Source organism: Vicia villosa, linkage group LG1 (genome assembly GCF_029867415.1).
Source record: "Vicia villosa cultivar HV-30 ecotype Madison, WI linkage group LG1, Vvil1.0, whole genome shotgun sequence".
NCBI classification, from domain to species: Eukaryota; Viridiplantae; Streptophyta; class Magnoliopsida; order Fabales; family Fabaceae; genus Vicia; species Vicia villosa.
This window is the reverse complement of record NC_081180.1, coordinates 166,674,942-166,695,572: the sequence shown is the minus strand read 5'-3', so window position 1 is coordinate 166,695,572 and position 20,631 is coordinate 166,674,942. Positions and strand designations below refer to the sequence as shown.

Sequence of the window (20,631 nt, the reverse complement as noted above, 5' to 3'; positions counted from 1 at the left end):
TCCAATGTTAGGAAAGGTAAAAAGTACAGAAAAAGACCTTTTTGAAAGAAAACGGGCTCGGGGGGTAAGTTATGAAAAGGGAAGGTGCAAGCACCCTTTTCATCCGTAGTTATCTACGGGCTCTTAATTTGCTTAGCTCATGTTTGTTTGTTTTGAGTTGAAAAGAGGCATAAGGACTTTAGCGTGAATGCGTAGCCTTAGTTTTTTGGAAGAGTGTTGAAAAGATATTTTTGTTGAGCTAGGCAGATTAAGAACACTACCCTAACTAATTGGTCCTTTCTATACTTTTTACGGTTCCTAGGATTATCCATACTATGTAGAAGTAGGAAATCCTTTATATTGGACGTGCGGGTCATCGAAGGGTCATCGAGGTCGTTTGAAGGCAACAGGTAGAGGTACCTTTAGCAATATTCGAAGGGACAATCATTGTTTCATAGGCAACCACTTGAGGGACTAGATCATATTATCGAGGCGACATTGCGGGTCATCGAGGGACTTATGATCTTTGCAATGATTTTTAAATCGAGGGACTTTGCTAATTGGTACCTCTACATTCAAGGGATACGACCTTATTTCGAAAGGCAACCAAGAGAGGCGTACCCTAGAGGTGAGTGAGTGCGATGTGTGTCATATTCAATTATTTTATCTTTGAAATTAGGTTAGCTATGTTTAGTTTTAGTCTTTCCATACAATCCTATTAACATACATCTAACAGTTATAGCAGTTAATATGTACAGGAAATAAACTGCGGAATGTAAAGTTCCTACGCTATTACATGGCTTTGGGATGGGGGATTACAACAAAAACACTGCAGGAAAATAAAGTGCGGAAAATAAAAAGTCTTAATTAACTATTACAACCCCAAATGAAAATTTAAGCAAAATTAAAATATTAATATATACAAAATATGTATCTTGCAAGTGTCCACGAAATTGTGGAAAAGATCAATAATGGTAGTACCTCACAAAAACCACAAAAAATTGTTAGTACAGATATAGAAAAATGATGCATGATTTAAAATGACAAAAATATGAACAATGATTAATCGAAAATTAACAAAAGATAACAAACATATTAATTTCTAAACAAGTGCTAAATAAAATAATATTTTGGTATTTTTTTATATATAAAAAAGAGAAAATGTAATTAAGTAACATTTTTGTATTTTTAATATTTATATTGTTTTTTATTATCTCAATAATAACTAAAAATAAAATAAAAATTTTATTAAAAAAAAGAGAGAAAGTGTCACGTGAGGATTCACCCCATCCACTTTCTAATCCACCTTTGTAGCATAAAAAAAAAAACTAGCATGATTAAATTGATAACAAATTAAAAATAAATAAATATACTTATAACAAAAACGTACATATGCCCATGTTCTTGTCTCTTTTTACAAATTCTTTATTTTTCTTTTTTTTTTTAAATTAAAACTCACACAAAACAACACACATCTTCTTTGAAACTTCCAGAATGCATCTTGTTCTCTTCTTCACATGCATGAAGAGAGTCAATTCTTCTTCTCCCTTACAAAAATGGAAACAACGAAAAAATGCAACACACAACAAAAAGAGCGAAGCGGATCAAAGCAAATCAAGGAAGAGTCGAAGAAGACGAACCGAGATTGATACCATGTTGTCACCCTTACAATGAATTTGAAATGCGATTATGGTGATGTGGGTGATTCGTGTCGGTCAGCAATTGCGTGGCGGAGTTAGCGGATCCGGTGATGGGCGGTGAGCTGCTGCCGTCGTTGGTTTCGGATAATGGCTGCTGTCGGCGATTCGAAGTCAGCAGCGTCGGCTTGTTCCTCCGTTCTTCTTCTTGTTTTTCCCTGCATAAGACATCAACACAACAATTTTCCAGATTTTTGTTTTGAATCTATGGTTTGTTATTGTGTCGGTGTTTTGATTAAAGCTTTATGTTAAGGTTGAAAGATGGTTCATGGATGGTTGTATTATGTTGGTGGAATTGGGTGGAAAGTTTGTGGAAATTGTTAGAAAAAAATTGATCTTAAAAAGCAAAGTTTTTTTTTGTGTGGAAATGTCTATTGTACCGTGTGTGGTTTGGGCAAGGTGGAGACTGGAGATTGAGGTTAGGGGAGGTGTTTGCACGTGAATGAGTTTTTTGTTAGATGGAATTTTATGAACAAATTGTGTACAAAGAGGGTAATAGGTGCAGGTTTTTTTAGTGAAAAGGTTATTTTTTTTCTCGTCCTTCAGTCTGTGATTCTTGGCCTCTTTTATAGTGTAGTAATAGGATCATGAGAATTAACTCTGAGTGATGGGAGATGATTTTATTCTCTTTTGGGTGATTTTGGAATTCAATTGTATGAATCTGAAGATTTGATTTGTTTGATGGATTTGGAATGATTTTGTATAACTTTATTTGTGATTGATTACCGGTTAATGCTACGAACTTGGACGGAATAACACATTTTCTTCTTTTAGTCCCCTTTTTTTCTTTATCTTGAAAACTAACAGAACTACTACTACTAATAATAATAATAATAATAATAATAATATAAATAACTAATATTAACAAAGCTAATCCTAAATTAATATTAAAAATCTAATAGAAAAAATAAAAATCGAAGGCTAACTAAAAAATTAGAAGGAAAAGAAAGATTAAAATATAAAAATAGGTGGGAATCGAACTCGAGACCTTGTATTTGCAAACCTTACCTCCTTACCAATTGTGCTATATTATTTATTCGAAATAAAAAACCAATTGAAAGTGTATGAAGCATTGGCCAGCATTTTTCTATTTATTAAAATATAAATAATTTATGAGTAAACTATTATATTTTAACATAGACTTTAAACCGAATATTTATAAAATTCAGGATATCAATGTAAATGAACCCGAGATTTTATAAAATCCAATTTTTTGAAATAGCTTTGAATTTTTGAAAAGTGGGCAAATTTTGGGGTATGACACACCAAACACAAGCTTACAACATCACATCATACACTACATCACACTCTCCCTTTTTGGAACAATTTGGCAAAGGTTTGAAAAATGATATCCAGAGAAATTACAAACAACATATGAATACCATATTTGGATTGTCATAGTGCAGAAACATATCAAGGTATGTAGCAGTAGAAACACCAAAGTTATAGAGCCAATACTAAACCATTAATAACAATCTTGCTGTCAACAACAGATAACCAGACCCACATACATCTTCAACAAATAGACCTCAAAAAGGGGGTGTATTAGGAAGATCCTAAAGCCCCACATTAGTTGGAGATAGAGCATTGAAAGAGTTTATATAAAGTAACACTCCTCACCTTACTAACCGGTTTTGTAAGGATGAGTTAGGTCAAACTCTAATTTGGTATCAGAGCCTATCGATAGGACCATTGGTCGCCCACCGTTAATATCCACGCACCAAGCCCAAAAGAATGTTAGGCGTGAGGGGGTGTATTAGGAAGATCCTAAAGTCCCATATTGGTTGGAGATAGAGCATTTAAAGAGTTTATATAAAGTGACACTCCTCACCTTACCAACCGGTTAGGAAGATCCTAAAGTCCTACATTGGTTGGAGATAGAGCATTTAAAAACTTTATATAAAATGACACTCTTCACCTTACCAATCGATTTTGTAAGGATAAATTAGGTCAAACTCTAATGATATTAAAACATATATGAAAAAAAGTATATTAATACAACATCTAATACATTTAAACCAATTTTGATAATGTTGAAACTTTTTTTTGACAAATGAGAATAAAATGTTAATGGTTAGTGGTTTGGTTGTTAGAGTATTTTATATAAAATTTCAAATTTAATTTTGATTCATTATATTTTTTTCTTTTCGGCAAATGCTTATTTTAGTGTAAGTTATAATGAAGTTAACTGGCAAAAAAAAAACTTGGCAAAAAAATTGCATCAAGACTTGATGATTTATGAGCTCTTGCCTTTGATTATTATCTATCCTCCTTTTTTGTGAACCTTCCACCTTAAATACTAGAACACAGTCTAGACTTAAATTTGAAAATGTTTGGCTAATGGATTTTGAGTTTTATAATTTTGCATGTATTTTTTTTCACTTTTTCTAAAAAATAAGGTGATTTCGGAGATGCACTTCCGAAAACACCTTTTTTCAGAAAAAGTACATTCGGAGATGCACTTACGAAATATAGGGGCATTTAGGGAATTTGCCGCGAATTGCTAAGAAGGTAGGGAGGTATATAAAGAAATTGTCATTATTAATTACATGAATTCACAAGCAGGGGAAAAGTTAGTGATGTTGCTTTCAAGCTTAATATTAATAAGCCATATGATAGTATTGATCAGGATTACCTTCGTACATTGATGACAAAAATGGGATTCCCTAGTTAATGGATTTCTTGGATCACGTTATGTATTGAATATGTTGATTATTTTGTTTTTCGTCAATGGTAGTATTGTGAGACCAATAAAACTTGGAAGAGTCTTGCAATAAGGAGACCCCATTTCTCTTTATTCGTTTACTATTTGCGCATCAGGACTCTCAACTCTCATTTGGAAATCATAAACTAAAGGAGACGTTCACATAGTCAAGATTTACTATGGCGAACCCATTATATCTCACTTGTTACTTGTAGACGAATGCTTTTTATTTTCAGGGCAAATAGTCATGAAGCACACATATGAGGAAGCCTCTAGACAAATAATTAACTATCATATGTCTGAGATTTTTTACATTCATAATACTACTCAATAGGATAGAGAAGCCATTGGTAGCGTTCTCAATGTTCAGAAGGTCCATGGGACTACCATCCATGACTCGCGGGAGCAAAAGGGCAATTTTTAGCTTCATCAAGAAAATAGTTTGGAAAAAGATAATTAACTGTAGTAAATGTATCTTAAAGGCGGGTTGAGAAGTTCTCATTAGTTTATACTTCACTATACTTCACTATATTTCAACTTTTCATGAGCATTTTTGTGTTATCTTCCTCCTTGATTGATGATATTGAGAAAATTATGGATTCTTTATGGTGAGGTACACTAGGATCTTGTGAGATATTGGATCGAACTCTAGTATTGTCGAAGGGTAGCTTCTTGGTTTGACAGTTCGACAGAGTTAAGCATGAAGTCGAAGGATTGTTCACATGCTGGTGTCGAAGTGTGCATGCTGTAGTCGAAGATGGGTCTAGCATGCAGATGTCGAACATGCTAGAGTTGTTAGCATGTTAAATTAGGTTTTAGTGTTTAAACCCTAATTTGTTAAGTTAGCTTGTTTATTAAGTTGGCTTGTGTAATGGGCCTTGCTGAAAAAGCCCATTAGTTAGTATGTTAGGTTTTATTATAAATAGCATACTAGTCTCTCATCATTGCTAAGCTGCAAATCCTAATTTAGGGTGAGAGAGGTTATTTGTTATTCTTGTAAACTTGTAATCTTGTTTTAAGAGAAAGTGAAAGAATAGCAGTTATAACCAATTCTTGTGTTCTTATTCTCTTCCCTAATTCCCTATTATACTTTGTTATTGGTATCGTTTTTCACAACAAATTGGTGCGGTGAGCGTGGAGAAGATGCCTTCAACAAAGTATGAGATTGAAAAGTTCACCGGAGTGAATGATTTCGGTCTGTGGCGCTTGAAGATGAAAGCCCTACTGGTTCAGCAGGGTTGTTTGGAAGCGTTGAAGGGAGAGGCAGCCATGAATGCTGCATTAACGGCAGCGGAGAAGACAACTATGATCGAGAAAGCACACAGCGCAATTCTGTTGAGCCTTGGTGATAAGGTTCTCCGGCAGGTATCAAAGGAGACGACGGCATCAGGGTTATGGGTGAAACTCGAAAGTTTGTATATGACCAAATCGCTGGTAAATCGACTCTACCTGAAGCAAGCTTTGTATTCATTCAAGATGATTGAAGACAAAGTATTGGCTGAGCAGTTGGATATGTTCAACAAGCTGATTCTTGATCTTGAAAATATTGATGTGAAGATCGATGATGAAGATCAAGCGCTGTTACTATTGTGTTCTTTGCCTCGATCACATGCTCACTTCAAAGAAACTCTCTTGTATGGAAGGGAGTCCCTGACGTTTGAAGAAGTTCAATCAGCCTTGTACTCTAAGGACTTGAATGAACGAAAGGAGCATAAACCTTCGACTGTTGGCGAAGGTTTGGCCGTTAAAGGAAAACTCTTACGAAAGGATGGTAAGTTCGACAAGAAGAAAGGCAAAAGCCAGTCGAAGACTTATAGTGGCGAAGCATCTGGCATTCGATGCTACCATTGTAAGAAGGAGGGTCACACAAGAAAGGTGTGCCCTGAACGCTTGAAATATCATGGAGGTAAGGATAATGGCAACGCTGCCATTGTTCAAGATGATTTCGAATCATCTGATGTTCTTGTGGTTTCAAGCAGTGACTCTAAGAAGGAGTGGATTATGGATTCAGGTTGCACTTGGCACATGACTCCAAACAAAGACTTGTTCGAGGAATTATGTGATCAAGATGGTGGATCAGTATTGCTGGGAAACAACAAGGCTTGCAAGATTGCAGGTGTTGGATCTGTGAGATTCAAGCTCCATGATGAGTCAATAAGGTTGTTGACTGAAGTCAGGTATGTTCCTGATTTGAAGAGAAATCTGCTTTCTCTTGGTGAATTCGACAAGAAAGGATATGTCTTCCAAGGAGAGAAAAGTATCCTAAGAGTCATGAAGGGTTCGAAGGAAGTCTTGAGAGGCGTGAAGAAACAAGGCTTGTATACCCTTGAGGCTGAAGTTGTAAGTGGTTCGACAAATGTTGCATCCACGAAACCTTTGTCGAAAACAGAAATCTGGCACATGAGATTGGGCCATGTCAGTGAAAGGGGTCTGGTCGAATTAGGGAAACAAAATCTGCTTGGTGGAGACAAAGTCGAAAAGCTGAAGTTTTGTGAACCCTGTGTACTTGGAAAATCTTGCAGAGTGAAGTTCAACAAAGGCAAACAAAGAACACATGGATCCCTTGATTACATCCATGCTGATCTTTGGGGGCCTGCAAGGTGTGCATCACATTCAGGAGCAAGGTATTTTCTATCCATAGTAGATGATTATTCCAGAAAATTATGGGTATTCATCCAGAAGACTAAGGATGAAACTTTTGAGAATTTCAAAAGTTGGAAGACTCTGGTTGTAAATCAGACTGGCAGGAAGGTCAAGAGGTTGAGAACCGACAATGGCCTTGAATTTTGCAATGAGGAATTCGACAGTTTTTGTGCTGCCTTTGGTATTGCAAGGCACAGAACTACTGCAGGTACTCCACAGCAAAATGGTTTGGCTGAAAGATTTAATCGAACTATTTTGGAGAGAGTCAGATGCATGTTGACTAGTGCGGGGTTAAAGAAGGTGTTCTGGGCTGAGGCTGTTTCGACAGCAACATATCTGATAAACAGATGTCCTTCGACAGCGTTAGATATGAAGACACCAGAAGAAGTTTGGTCAGGACATCCACCAGATCTCGACAAACTGAGAGTATTTGGCTGTGTAGCCTATGCTCACATTAGGCAAGACAAGGTCGAACCTAGAGCTCTGAAATGCATGTTCATGGGATACCCTGAAGGAGTCAAAGCTTATAGGCTATGGTGCCTAGAGTCAGGTCACAGGAGGTGTATCACCAGTCGAGATGTAGTTTTCAATGAAGCTGAAATGGCTTTTAAGAAAACTGATGATGTTGGTCGAAGTACAGAAACATCTGACGAAGAGCTGGAACAGGTAGAGATTCCTGTTGAGGTGGAGCATGTTGATGCTGAATTGCATATCCCAGATGAAGTCGAAGAAGAAGCAGAAGATGCTAAAGTTGAGGAAACTGACGATGACTACCTATTGTCGAGAGATAGGTCGAGAAGAGTCATCAAGCCACCTCAGAGACTTGGATATGCAGATCTTATAGCTTATGCCTTAATCTCTGCAAGTGAGGTTCTAGACGAAGAACCTAGAGACTATAAGGAAGTTATGAGGAGTCGAAATAAGACTGAATGGCTGAAGGCCATGGATGATGAGATGAAATCTCTTCATGATAATCATACTTGGGAACTGATCAAGAAACCTGTTGGGGCAAGGTTAGTCAGCTGTAAATGGATTTTCAAAGTTAAGGAAGGAATTGAAGGAGTGACGTCGAAAAGATACAAGGCAAGGTTAGTTGCAAGGGGTTTCACTCAGAAAGAAGGTGTCGACTTCAATGATGTGTTTTCTCCTGTTGTGAAGCATAGGTCCATTCGAATGTTGCTTGCCATGGTGGCACAGTTCGATCTTGAACTGGAACAGATGGATGTGAAGACTGCGTTCTTGTATGGTGATCTAGATGAAACGATCCTGATGAGGCAACCTGAAGGGTATGTCGAAAAGGGGAAGGAAGATTATGTGTGCAAGTTAAAGAGATCTTTGTATGGTCTGAAACAATCTCCTCGACAGTGGAATAGGAGATTCGACAAGTTCATGGCACGCATAAGTTTCATTAGAAGTCAGTTCGACCACTGCGTTTACTTCAGATTTCGACCTGGTAATTCATTTGTTATTTTGTTGCTTTATGTGGATGATATTCTCATAGCAAGCAACAATGTTGAAGATGTGATGAGGGTGAAGGCTGAACTCAATAAGGAGTTCGATATGAAGGATCTGGGAGCTGCTTCCAGGATTCTTGGAATTGACATTCGAAGAGATAGAAAGAAGTCGAAGTTATGCCTATCTCAAGAGGCATATCTACGGAAGATTCTTGAAAAGTTTGGTATGTCGAATTCGAAGCCAGTTGTGACTCCAACAAACCCTCAATTCAAGCTGAGTATTGATCAGTGTCCCAGTACTGATGTCGAAAGAGCCTATATGAATAGCATCCCATATGCTAATATAGTCGGTTCTTTGATGTATGCTATGGTCTGTACTAGACCCGACATAGCATACGCAGTAAGTCTTGTAAGCAGGTACATGGCGAATCCTGGAAAGGCTCACTGGCAAGCATTGAAGTGGATTTTAAGGTACATAAATGGGTCTCTGAATAGAGTCCTAATTTATGGTGGAGCCTTGAGTGAAGATAGTAAAGCAGTAATAGAAGGATATGTCGACTCTGATTATGCAGGTTGTATGGATTCCGGAAAATCTATTTCTGGATATGTTTTCACTATGTTTGGCACTGCAATTAGTTGGAAAGCAACACTTCAGAAGGTTGTTGCTCTATCAACCACTGAAGCGGAGTATATTGCCCTAACTGAAGCTGTGAAAGAAGCATTGTGGCTTGAAGGTTTTGCGAATGAGCTGAAACTTCAAGGTCGAGGTATCACTGTTAAATGTGATAGTCAAAGTGCAATACACCTATCGAAGAATTCAGCCTATCATGAGCGAACTAAGCACATTGATGTGAGGCTGCATTTCGTCAGAGGAGTAATCGAGCGTGGAGAAGTCCAAGTGCTGAAGGTTTCGACTGAAAACAATGCTGCTGATATGATCACCAAGACATTGCCGAGTTGCAAGTTTTTCCACTGTATGCAGTTGATAAAGCTGCATGAAGAAAGCTAGTTTGTTCCTTGACGTTGTAGAGTTAGGTCCAAGGTGGAGATTTGTGAGATATTGGATCGAACTCTAGTATTGTCGAAGGGTAGCTTCTTGGTTCGACAGTTCGACAGAGTTAAGCATGAAGTCGAAGGATTGTTCACATGCTGGTGTCGAAGTGTGCATGCTGTAGTCGAAGATGGGTCTAGCATGCAGATGTCGAAGATGCTAGAGTTGTTAGCATGTTAAATTAGGTTTTAGTGTTTAAACCCTAATTTGTTAAGTTAGCTTGTTTATTAAGTTGGCTTGTGTAATGGGCCTTGCTGAAAAAGCCCATTAGTTAGTATGTTAGGTTTTATTATAAATAGCATACTAGTCTCTCATCATTGCTAAGCTGCAAATCCTAATTTAGGGTGAGAGAGGTTATTTGTTATTCTTGTAAACTTGTAATCTTGTTTTAAGAGAAAGTGAAAGAATAGCAGTTATAACCAATTCTTGTGTTCTTATTCTCTTCCCTAATTCCCTATTATACTTTGTTATTGGTATCGTTTTTCACAACAGATCTCATATAAAGGGAGTATATTGGTTGTCATGGAACAAACTTTCTATGCCTAAGAATGATGAAGGTATGTACTTTGAAAATATTATTACTTTTAATCTTACTCTTCTCGGTAAACAAGAATAACATATACTTACATAGAAGAACACTCTTATCTCTCGTTGATTCAAAGTGTGCTACTTTCTGCATATCAATTTTTCTCTTCGAAGTTGAAGCATAGTCCTAGTTGTGCATGATACAATCTTTGTGGGGCCAAATCTATCTTAAAAGAAGAAAGTAGATGGTACATAAGATATGGTTTAAATATACATACTTTTAATTAGACGTGGCCTAGTAACGAATCCATTCTTCTTCCAGCACCTAGTCAACTTAATGCTCATTATGAATTTTATGTGACTATTCTTCTATTATCACATAGCAAAAGATGGAATTATCAAATAGTTAACTTAGTCTTTGATGCAATTAGTGCCAACAAAATTCCTAATATACCACTCTTTAACTCAATTACAAAAGATAGGCGGATTTGGAAAACAAAAATCAACGGGGATTATTCAGTTAGAAGTGCCTACAAATTATGTTCCCGTGAGCTTATTAACACTACTTTCCTTAGGCGACCTAGACCTTAGTACTTCTTCTAGAAAATTCAAGCACCACAAAAGATTAAAAACATTATATCGTCAACGTGTAGAAACTACACCTCTGATCAACACCAACTTCAAAATAAAGGTATTACTTATCCAAATAACTATGTTTTATGCAATAATGACATCGAAGATTCTTTGTATGTCTTTTTAAATTGCCTCAAACATTAAAATTTTTGGCGCTTAACCCCAATTTATTCTATTATTTATAAGATAATTAGCAATGGAGTCAACATCATTCAAAATTTGTATATTGTGAATTGTTCCCTTCTTGTCATTGTCATTTGAAGTATTTGGACACAAAGAAACAACTAAATTTGAAACAATATTATCGGGCAGCTCAATTATTTCTACTTTCTAGTGTTGATAAGCTACTAAGAGATTCATAACAACCCGTCATCATTCTAACCAAGCTACTTCTTATAACAAGTGGAGTAAGTCATAAATAGACAAAATTTAAATGTAACGTGAATGTTTCATTTTTGTCTACCAACAATAAACCAACTACATATATTTGCTATTCTCTTTTCTTTTACAATGCTTACTTTGTAATTTATAAATTAACTTTTTTTGATTTTTTTATTTACTTTAAAATGAACCAAGAACCCACTCAATTATTTTTTTTTTTATCAATTTCAAAAAAGAAAATTCTCGTTTCCTTTGCACTTAATTATTTTCCTGGCCCACTACAGACCAACATATTTTTGTAGACCATGGAGTAGATTCTCTTCTACAAGACAGATTTGATCCTTTAATATTGCTTCTCATCAAACTTACTTCATTCACTCTATGTTGCAAAATTCATCATTTACTTCTACTACCATTTACCACTATCACTATAACTACATATATTTGATGCAATCAATCATGTGTGAGTTAAAATATCAGACAATTAATCATAAAAATGTAATACTAATACATTGTTCATGGTTGAAACACTATTTATTCATGGAAAAAACACCCTTTACATCAAATACCACGTATCATAAGATATTCCCACCCAAAGCTATGGCAAACAAATTAAATTCTATTACAAAAACAATTAAAACTTCCTTAACATTCAGGAAAACTTAATAAACCATGCATTGATCAGAAACACATTGGTTTGCCATTTTCCATAGTTATAGACAAACCAATTTCTTCTCAATGCAACAACTATTAGATATAGAAAAAAAGAAAAATTAACCACTTGTTTATAAAGAAACATAGTAAAATGTTCATAGTAATTAACAAATTGGAAGAGGTGCACCATTCCATTCTCCAAGACATTCCATCAGAGGATCAACAATTTTACCTTGACACATAGCTGTGAACACTTTGTCGCACTCTTCGCCCGGGGATATCGCCTTTTCGCCCGTCAACAACGCGGTTCCCAACTCCTCTCTGACAAACTTGTACAACGGGTAAGACCTACATTCCTTGATCTTGTTTGGAATTCCACATTGTCCGTTTTCGAATGCAGCTCTTACGCTTTCAACTTCTTTCGGTAAGATAGCCTTCAACTCGTCTTCGAAGGTTGCAATCTTTTGAAAGATTGATGTGTTCAAATTCTTCTCCCCTTCCACATTCACCAATGCGTGATCAACAAGCACGTGTCGTAGCTTTTGCATCAAAGGGTATGTTGCTAGACAAGGATCATCAGCGTAGGCGAATACGTACTCTCTGTCGACAACTTTGAGTAAATCTTTCTCGCAGAATCGAGAAGGATGAAGCTCTCCGTTGACACCGGTTGTGAGTGTTCTCTTAGCAACTTGACTCACAGTGTTCTTCACAGCGTTACGCAAATTCTCCTCCAAATGCCTTAAGTCAATCGCTTGACAAAGCGCGATCAAGTAAGTAGAAGACATGAGCTTTAGAATCTCGATAGCCTCGTTTGTTTTTCTCGACGAAATCAAACCGAGAGAGTTAACGTCCTGGTTATGTTGCTCAGCACTTTGGACATGAGTGGTGACAGGGTTAGCAAGGTATTGTATCTCGGAGCAATAAGAAGCCATAGCGATTTCAGAGCCTTTGAAACCGTAGTCCAAACTTGGATTCCTACCACCAGAAAGATTCGAAGGCAAACCATTGTTGTAAAAATCGTTAACAAGTTCAGAGAATTGCGCGAATATGAGCTTACCAATTGAAGCAAGAGCTAAACGCGTGTTATCCATCGAAACTCCAATAGGAGTCCCTTGAAAGTTACCACCATGTAACGCCTTGTTCCTCGATACATCGATCAAAGGGTTATCGTTGACAGAGTTAATCTCTCTTTCAATTGACTTGGTTGAGAATCTAATCACTTCAATCAAAGGACCAAGCCATTGAGGCGAAGTTCTAAGCGCATAACGATCTTGTTTCGGTTTCTGCAAAGGATCCATCTCATGTAACTTCTTATCAGCTTTAACATAAGCACTTCCATCCAAAATATGTTCCATGATGGCAGCAGCCTCAATCTGACCAGGATGATGCTTCAACTTATGCGTCAAATGATCGGTAAACTCCGGTTTCCCTTGCATAACTTCGGAGAAAATCGCTGACATAACTTCAGACAAAACAGCCAACACATTTGCTTCAAACAGAACAATAGAAGCCAAACCAGAACCAACAGCAGTTCCATTAACAAGAGCAAGACCTTCTTTTGGCTGCAACTCAAAGAACTCAGAATCAATATTCGCTAGCTTAAAAGCTTCTTTAGCATTGAGAATTTCACCGGACGGTCCAACGGCCTTCGAGTTCGGCCTCCCGGTTAACAAACCAGCAATGTATGAAAGTGGAACAAGATCACCGGAAGCCGTGATTGTTCCGCGAAGCGGTAAACATGGAGTGATGTTATTGTTTAGAAGCTTTGTGATTGCTTCCAAGATTTCAAATCTGATTCCTGAGTATCCTTGAAGAAGAGTGTTGATTCTAACAAGCATTGCAGCTCTTGTTGCAGTGTGTGGTAATGTACAATTGGATTCTGTACCATTGCCAAATATTCCAGCATTCAAAAACCTGAAATTAATTATCAAGAACAAAAATAATTAGAATTACTAATTATAGTCAATTAATTTAAAGGGACCAGTCTCACTGTCCACTAGCACAAATCCATTTAATGCCAAAACAAACTCCGTAATAAATTGATCCAATATTAACATCTAGCGAGTTTCGATGGTCAGATGAGTCACAGGTCTCAAGTCTTTACCAACAAACCAATCAACCTGGACTAATAATATCAGTATTTATTTGTGGGACAAAATAATAAATACTATTTTTTTATGCTACATAAGTTCGTTGACTAAGTCATATAATATATAGTTTAATTTTTAATAAATTATTTATTTAATGTATAATTAGGTGAAGTTTAGTAGTAAATGATGGAAAATAAAATGATTAGTTTTAAGTCAAAGATGGTGTGAGTTAGGAATTACTAGTAGTACTTTGGAAGAATGGTAAGTAGAAGGTTAGGTAGTTAACAAATCACACATCACACGTGCAAACCACTTTGTTTTGTCCTAATACTCACCAAACCCAAATATTAATTAATGTTAATTAGCTAATTAATTAAACTTGCTAATCAAGTGTTATCAACTAAGTAAGCTGGACCATGATGAGTTAGGTTGTGGACAAGTCTCACCCTAGCCTTTTTGAAAAGTACAAAATTTAGTAATTCTTGTTTTTTTGTGATAGACTAGAATTTATTTATTTATTTTTATTTATTGCCAATTAATTTAAACTTTTGTATTTCATTTCATTGACTGATTTTTAAAAAATTACTTAAAATTAAAAAAAAAAAATAGTCAAAAATCGAAATTGTAAAAAAAATGCCAACTTTCTGTTAAAAGGCAAGCAATTGGAATATCATATTATATAAATTTTTCCTTGAATTAATAATAAATTAATAAGTTGCCTCTTTTAATTTTTGACAAAATTGAGTAAGTTACTTAAAGTATATTTTTGTTTACGGAAAAAGTTTAACATATCATTAATTAAATTAGCGATGGTAAGTACTATTTATCAGTTTTTAGTATTTGTTTTATTAGTAGTTAGGTGTTGTCATTTTAGTTTTTAAAAATAAACTAGTACGTCTCTAAAATGTTGCCTAATTGTTTAAGGAAATTAAAAATATATACTACTTAATAAAAATATTTATATGGCAAGGAATATATATCTAAAAGTACTAATATAACATTAAAATTATTTAATATTATATCATTTTTATATTAATTAATTTTAAAACTAATTTAAATTTTGAAACAACAAAAACTCTAGAATACCACTAAATAAAATAACAAAATTATGCAGGCCGATAGAGATTCATTAACCAACCTCATAAATTATACTTTTAAGCAAAAACTATATTATAAAAGGGTTTGGCTGAAAAAAATGATTAATTTTGTATGAATTGGTCAAAAGAGAGAGTACTAATTAAAAATTTAATATGAAGGTAAAAACATAAAACAAAATAAAAAAAAATTAATATTAATTATCAAGTCATATACAGTAATTCTTGGTTGGTCAATTTTCTTATTTAATTAACATGTTCATGTTATTAAAAACACTTAATCCAAAAAAAAAATCTTAATCAATCATCATGAAGATATCGGAGAATTAATTACATGTTTAGATTAAGGGAAACACATGTTTAGATAAAGGGAAACACACTATATACGTGAAGGAGAAATATATACCATTAATAATTGATTATTAACAATTTCTCATTAAAAAACACACTGTAAAATCATGATAAATTTCTTAAAATAAAAATTAATATTTCTAATATGCTAAAGTATGTATTTTATTTAAATTTATATCAAATATATTAATTTTTATTGACAACTTTCTCTAATATGTAAAATAAAGAAAATAAGTTAATAATTACCTAATTAGCTCCTTCTGCAAGGCACCACCTTGTTTGGTTCTCCGGTGAGAAGTAGCACCAAAACCGGTGGTAACACCATAACTGTCCGTCCCTTTATTCATGCTCTCCATCACCCAATCACTACTCGCCTTAACGCCGACCCTCGCCGACTCCGAAAGCTCCACCCGAACACCACTATCATGAGAAGCAATTCCAGCCACCTGACCAATGGTGAGCGTCTCCCCACCGATTTTAACAATCGGTTTACGATACTCCGCCACCATACGCTTCACCTCATCCAAATGACTCCCCATTAAAGACTCCGCCGCCGCACCCCAGTTGAGTGGATCACCACCAGCACCAGCGATAGCAACTGCACCAGGACCACCATTCTTGCTCAAACAAAAAGTTTCTTGAACGTGACCATTGGTAATAGTATTAGCAATTGCCTCCATTGTACGTAAAGATAATAATTACGATACTGAATTTATGAAAAGAGATGAAAATTTTTTATCTTAGTGTTGTATGGGAAATGATTCAATGATTCAATGATTCAAAGAATTTGATTTCCTGAAGAGTGATGAAGAGAAATGAGAATATATATAAACAAAATATTTATGATAAAAGAAAGTGTTAGGGCCAATTGAAATCTAGAACGTTGGTATTTGGTAGGTGGGAATAATGGACGGTGGAGATTGAAGTATTGCATGAAAGAGAATAAGGGGGTTGGTGGATAAATAATTAGAGACGTTGGATGTGAATCGGCGGATAATATTTGGCGACGTGGCATGTTCTAATGACGTTACTATTGTTGTTGTACGATGTCACCTTGTTTTCTTGTGTGGACACAAAACATGAAACAAAAAGTGGTAGTTGGCCACAAAGAGTGGAAAGGAAATGCAAAATGTGGAATGCAAGGTTTACACGAACTAACACCTACTACTAACGTCAAGTGGCCGACCCACCATTTTTTTACTTGTGTTTTTATGATTTATGGTCGTAAAATTTAAAATTGTTTGATTGAAAAAGTATAATAGTATTAAAATAATATTTTTATATTATTTATTTAGTCTAGTAATTGATATTTCTTTTATTAAATTATCCCAGATTTGAATCTGCATTTTTTCACTTTAATGTCAATAAATAATTATTAATTGAGTTTGTTTAATGAATAGAAATATAATTTTTCTTTTAATTTATTTAAAAAATATTCACTCATTTGATAGAGTATATAGTTGTAATACATAAAATAAAAAGGATAAATCCGCAAATAAACTCACGTCAGTATAAAACGTTACATTGCATATACCTACGAATATAACTATGACCATATTAAAATGTCTGAAATATTTATGCATCTGAATCTATAATGTTAATGATACTAGAGTCATAGATTGGATCTACATTAGATAGAAACTGATCTTTCAACCTGAAATAAATAAACATCGCATAAAGACGAAAAAATAAAATACACCGCACAGAGACGGAAAATCAAAACAAATAACAACGCACTAAAGTGGCAAAAAAATAAATATGAAAATCACTTATTTAACTAATATAAAAACAATAACGATTTGGCTAGGTGATTTTAGATCAAAATCAATCCTAAATCACCATATGAGATAAAGAAGAAGAAAAGTGATGACAAATAGGATTGATTTAATTCAAAGAAGTTTGAAAGAGAAATAGAAAAAATTGAATTACTAAATTTCATTTAAGAAAAAAAAAAGAGTTTATTACTAAAATAGATTTTTATTTGTGTTTTAGTTAGGTAAGAGTTTAGTTTGTCTATTTTAAAATATTGAGTTTAAATATTGCTCAACTTAATTAGATAAATCAATTTTTTATAAGTAAAATAATTATTTTATAAGAGAGAATACAATTTTAAAATGTATACTCAATTTTTTTTAATAGGCTTTCTTAACTTTTTTAGTTTCATTTAAGGAAAAAATTGAATTACTAAATTTCATTTAAGGAAAAAAAAGAGTTTATTACTATTTTAAAATAGATTTTTATTAGTGTTTTAGTTAGGTAAGAGTTTAGTTTTTCTATTTTAAAATATTGAATTTTAATATTGCTTAATTTAATTAGATAATTCATTTTTTTATAGTTTTTTTATAAGTAAAATAATTATTTTATGAGAGACTACAATTTTAAAATATTTATTCAATCTTTTTTAACAGACTTCCTTTTTTTTTTCTTCATTAGTTTCATTTAAGGAAATAATTGAATTACTAAATTTCATTTAAAGAAAAAATGAGTTTATACTATTTTAAATTAGATTTTTATAAGTGTTTTAGTTAGGTAAGAGTTTAGTTTTTCTATTTTAAAATATTGAGTTTAAATATTGCTCGACTTAATTAGATAAATCAAAACTTTTTGTTATTTTATAAATAAGATTATTATTTTATAAAAGAGAATAAAATTTTAAAATATTTACTCAATCTTTTTTAATAGGCTTCTTTACTTTTTTTTTTTCCAAATATTTGAAAAAATTTAATAAATTTTCATTATTCAATATTTGAATCAGTAGTAAAGTTGTTACCGTTATAACAATAATATTTTTTTCTCGTATATAAAAATATTTGAATTAACAATGTATTTTTTTCCTAAATATAAATATTATTTATGTTTTGACATTATTTAAAAAAAATTTGAATCAATAGTAAAGTTGCCCCCTTATATAAAAATATGTGAATTAGCAATTTATTTTTTTTCATATATAAATATTATTTCTTTTGACAATATTTATATAAATATTCGGAATGATTGTATTAACTAATTGATAAATGATACTAAATTATTTTTAATATTATGTTTCATGATTTATTTTTTATTGTATGTAGTATTTTATATATTAAAAATGGAAAAATGAAATATAATGTGGATATTATAATTTTAAAAAAAATTAAAGATACTTAAATGCAAATTATGATATTTTAGTTTAGTTAAAAGCCCTCAGCCAATCTTGATTTACAAAATAGACCAAAAATGTCATTCATATATATTTTATTATTTTTTTCCCTTTTTTTTTTAATTGTCATTTTTTTAATACTTTTTACCCATATTAATAAAACAAATTATTGTTATTATTTTTCAAACAATAATTTTCCTTTTATCTATAATAGTGTCCAAACGAACACTCACGTGCCTGTCTGTCCGCTTTTTTATTGCGCATCCGTAAAAATATAAACGATATTTTTTATTTAAATTAAAATTTAAAAAATACAATATGTGAAACATATTAGTAGAGAGAGGGGTTATGTAGAAGTTAATAATATCAGTTTCAATGGAAGTTATTATGTAAATTCCAAAATATTGTCAAGGTAGAAATAGTAGAAAAATAGGCTACAACAAAATAAAATATTCTATTTATATATTGTTATAGACACCCTTTAACATGTGCCTATATTGTTATAGGCACATATTAGCTTTTCCCAAAATATAATTAGGGGTAATTTTGACAAAATCATCACCAACACTACGTTGAACTTTGAAAAGAACAATTAAAAAGAAACTTAAAATTTTCACAAAAGTAACAATTAAAAAGAATGGATGAAGTATTCATAAACATACAAGAATGGGTTTGGCTTAGTAAAATGTCTTGTAATATGTGTGATGCAGTGAGTCCTCTAGCTTGGGTGAGTCCTCTAGCTTGGGTAGGTCCACAAGACGACACTAATTCAAATAAGGGGAAGATTTGGCCTTTCTGCTCCCTTCATGGAACAACCATCCTACAAAGAAGCAAGCAACCTAAAGTTTTTTTCCAGTAAGACAGAAGGAAAGACTGGCCAAATCACTTAATATCTATTTGGAAGTTGTTCCATTTTTTTAGTTTCTTTTGGATGTAAGATTGCATCTTCATATGTAATTTGTCTTTGAAAATAGAGTTTTGTATTATTTTTTGCATTAATAAACCAAGAGTTGAAAAATACAGTTTCGTCTTGGCAAGTAGTTTGAGGTATGGTCTAAGCATTCCAAAACAACGTGTACAATGTATATTTATGTATCAATTTGGTTGAAATTTATGTTAGGTTATCGCGAGGAGAATCCACAATGGAGTCAGTCTCTTAATTGAACCACCAGCTCTGATATCATTGTTAGGTAATCATGAGAAGCATTCACATCGGGTCAAGAGTAACATACAAGTTAAAGATACACCATAAATTCACTCAAAACCTTAAGGTGATAGATGTATGAGTCATATCACTTATAAAGTGCTCAACCTCCACTTTTCCAAGCAATGTGAGACTAACAACTCACACTTGCACATAATAATTTATTCAATCTTATTTTATGTACACTCTTGTAATCGAAATGCATGAAAGTTTTTACACTCAGTTTAGGAGAAAACCCAGAACGAGGGTTGCCTTTTGATTTGGGCATGCCACAAGGTTGACTTTATATAGTTGTAGGCTCGTTCTTCCTATAAATCCTGATATTTTTCAAGTTTACCTGATACTCCTGATGATTTGAATATCTTTTTGAAAGCTAGTTCTAACAAAGTAAAAAAAATATCTTTGTTTTTTTATATAAAAAAAATTAATCGATGCAAATTAGTTTTCTTAAATTACATGAGATTGACATAATTTTGTAGAATATTCGAGACATAAAATGATCAATCACAACCAGGTACCACATTTATGTGATTTTCTATGTAGAATGACATTTGGATTTCTTTTCATGGTACTGGTATAATATCGATATAATTGTGAAATACATTCAAATCAAGGGTTACAAATTTTGGCTGGACATTTTATTTCTTCAAAGTGCATCACGGCTGATATCACACTGGAAAATTTGAGATTAAGTTATTAATTAACTTAACTCGAAAGCAAGAGTCGCCATCGAACTTTATTGTTTCCAAAGAAAAGAGAAAATATCAATAAAGCCCAACGAAAAAATAAAATAAAATAAATATCTGGGTACGGGGGTCGGTTATGAAAGGAGAAGGTATTAACATCCATTACATCTATGGTAATCCATAGGAAGATGTGTTATGATAAAACTAGATTGTTTGCAAAAAGAATAGGGTGATGAGAAAAAAAGTATTTTCTTATGCCTACGTATCTGTGATGATAAATATGTGGACTTCAAGATTTTTGTGCCTATGTATCCTCCATGTGCAATGAAGAATTCAGAGCATCGTA

The 20,631-nt window shown here is 33.4% G+C and overlaps 1 protein-coding gene across 1 annotated transcript; it reads right to left on the bottom strand.

The window, feature by feature from the left end:
• Nucleotides 1–11,579: 11,579 nt before the first annotated feature.
• On the bottom strand, nucleotides 11,580–16,062 carry LOC131644608 (phenylalanine ammonia-lyase class 2). The gene is made up of 2 exons (XM_058915158.1): nucleotides 15,503–16,062; nucleotides 11,580–13,635 (listed from the first exon to the last, which is right to left on the bottom strand). Exons 1-2 carry the CDS (start codon nucleotides 15,934–15,936, stop codon nucleotides 11,886–11,888), a joined length of 2,184 nt encoding a protein of 727 aa, XP_058771141.1. The 5' UTR covers nucleotides 15,937–16,062; the 3' UTR covers nucleotides 11,580–11,885.
• Nucleotides 16,063–20,631: the final 4,569 nt, after the last annotated feature.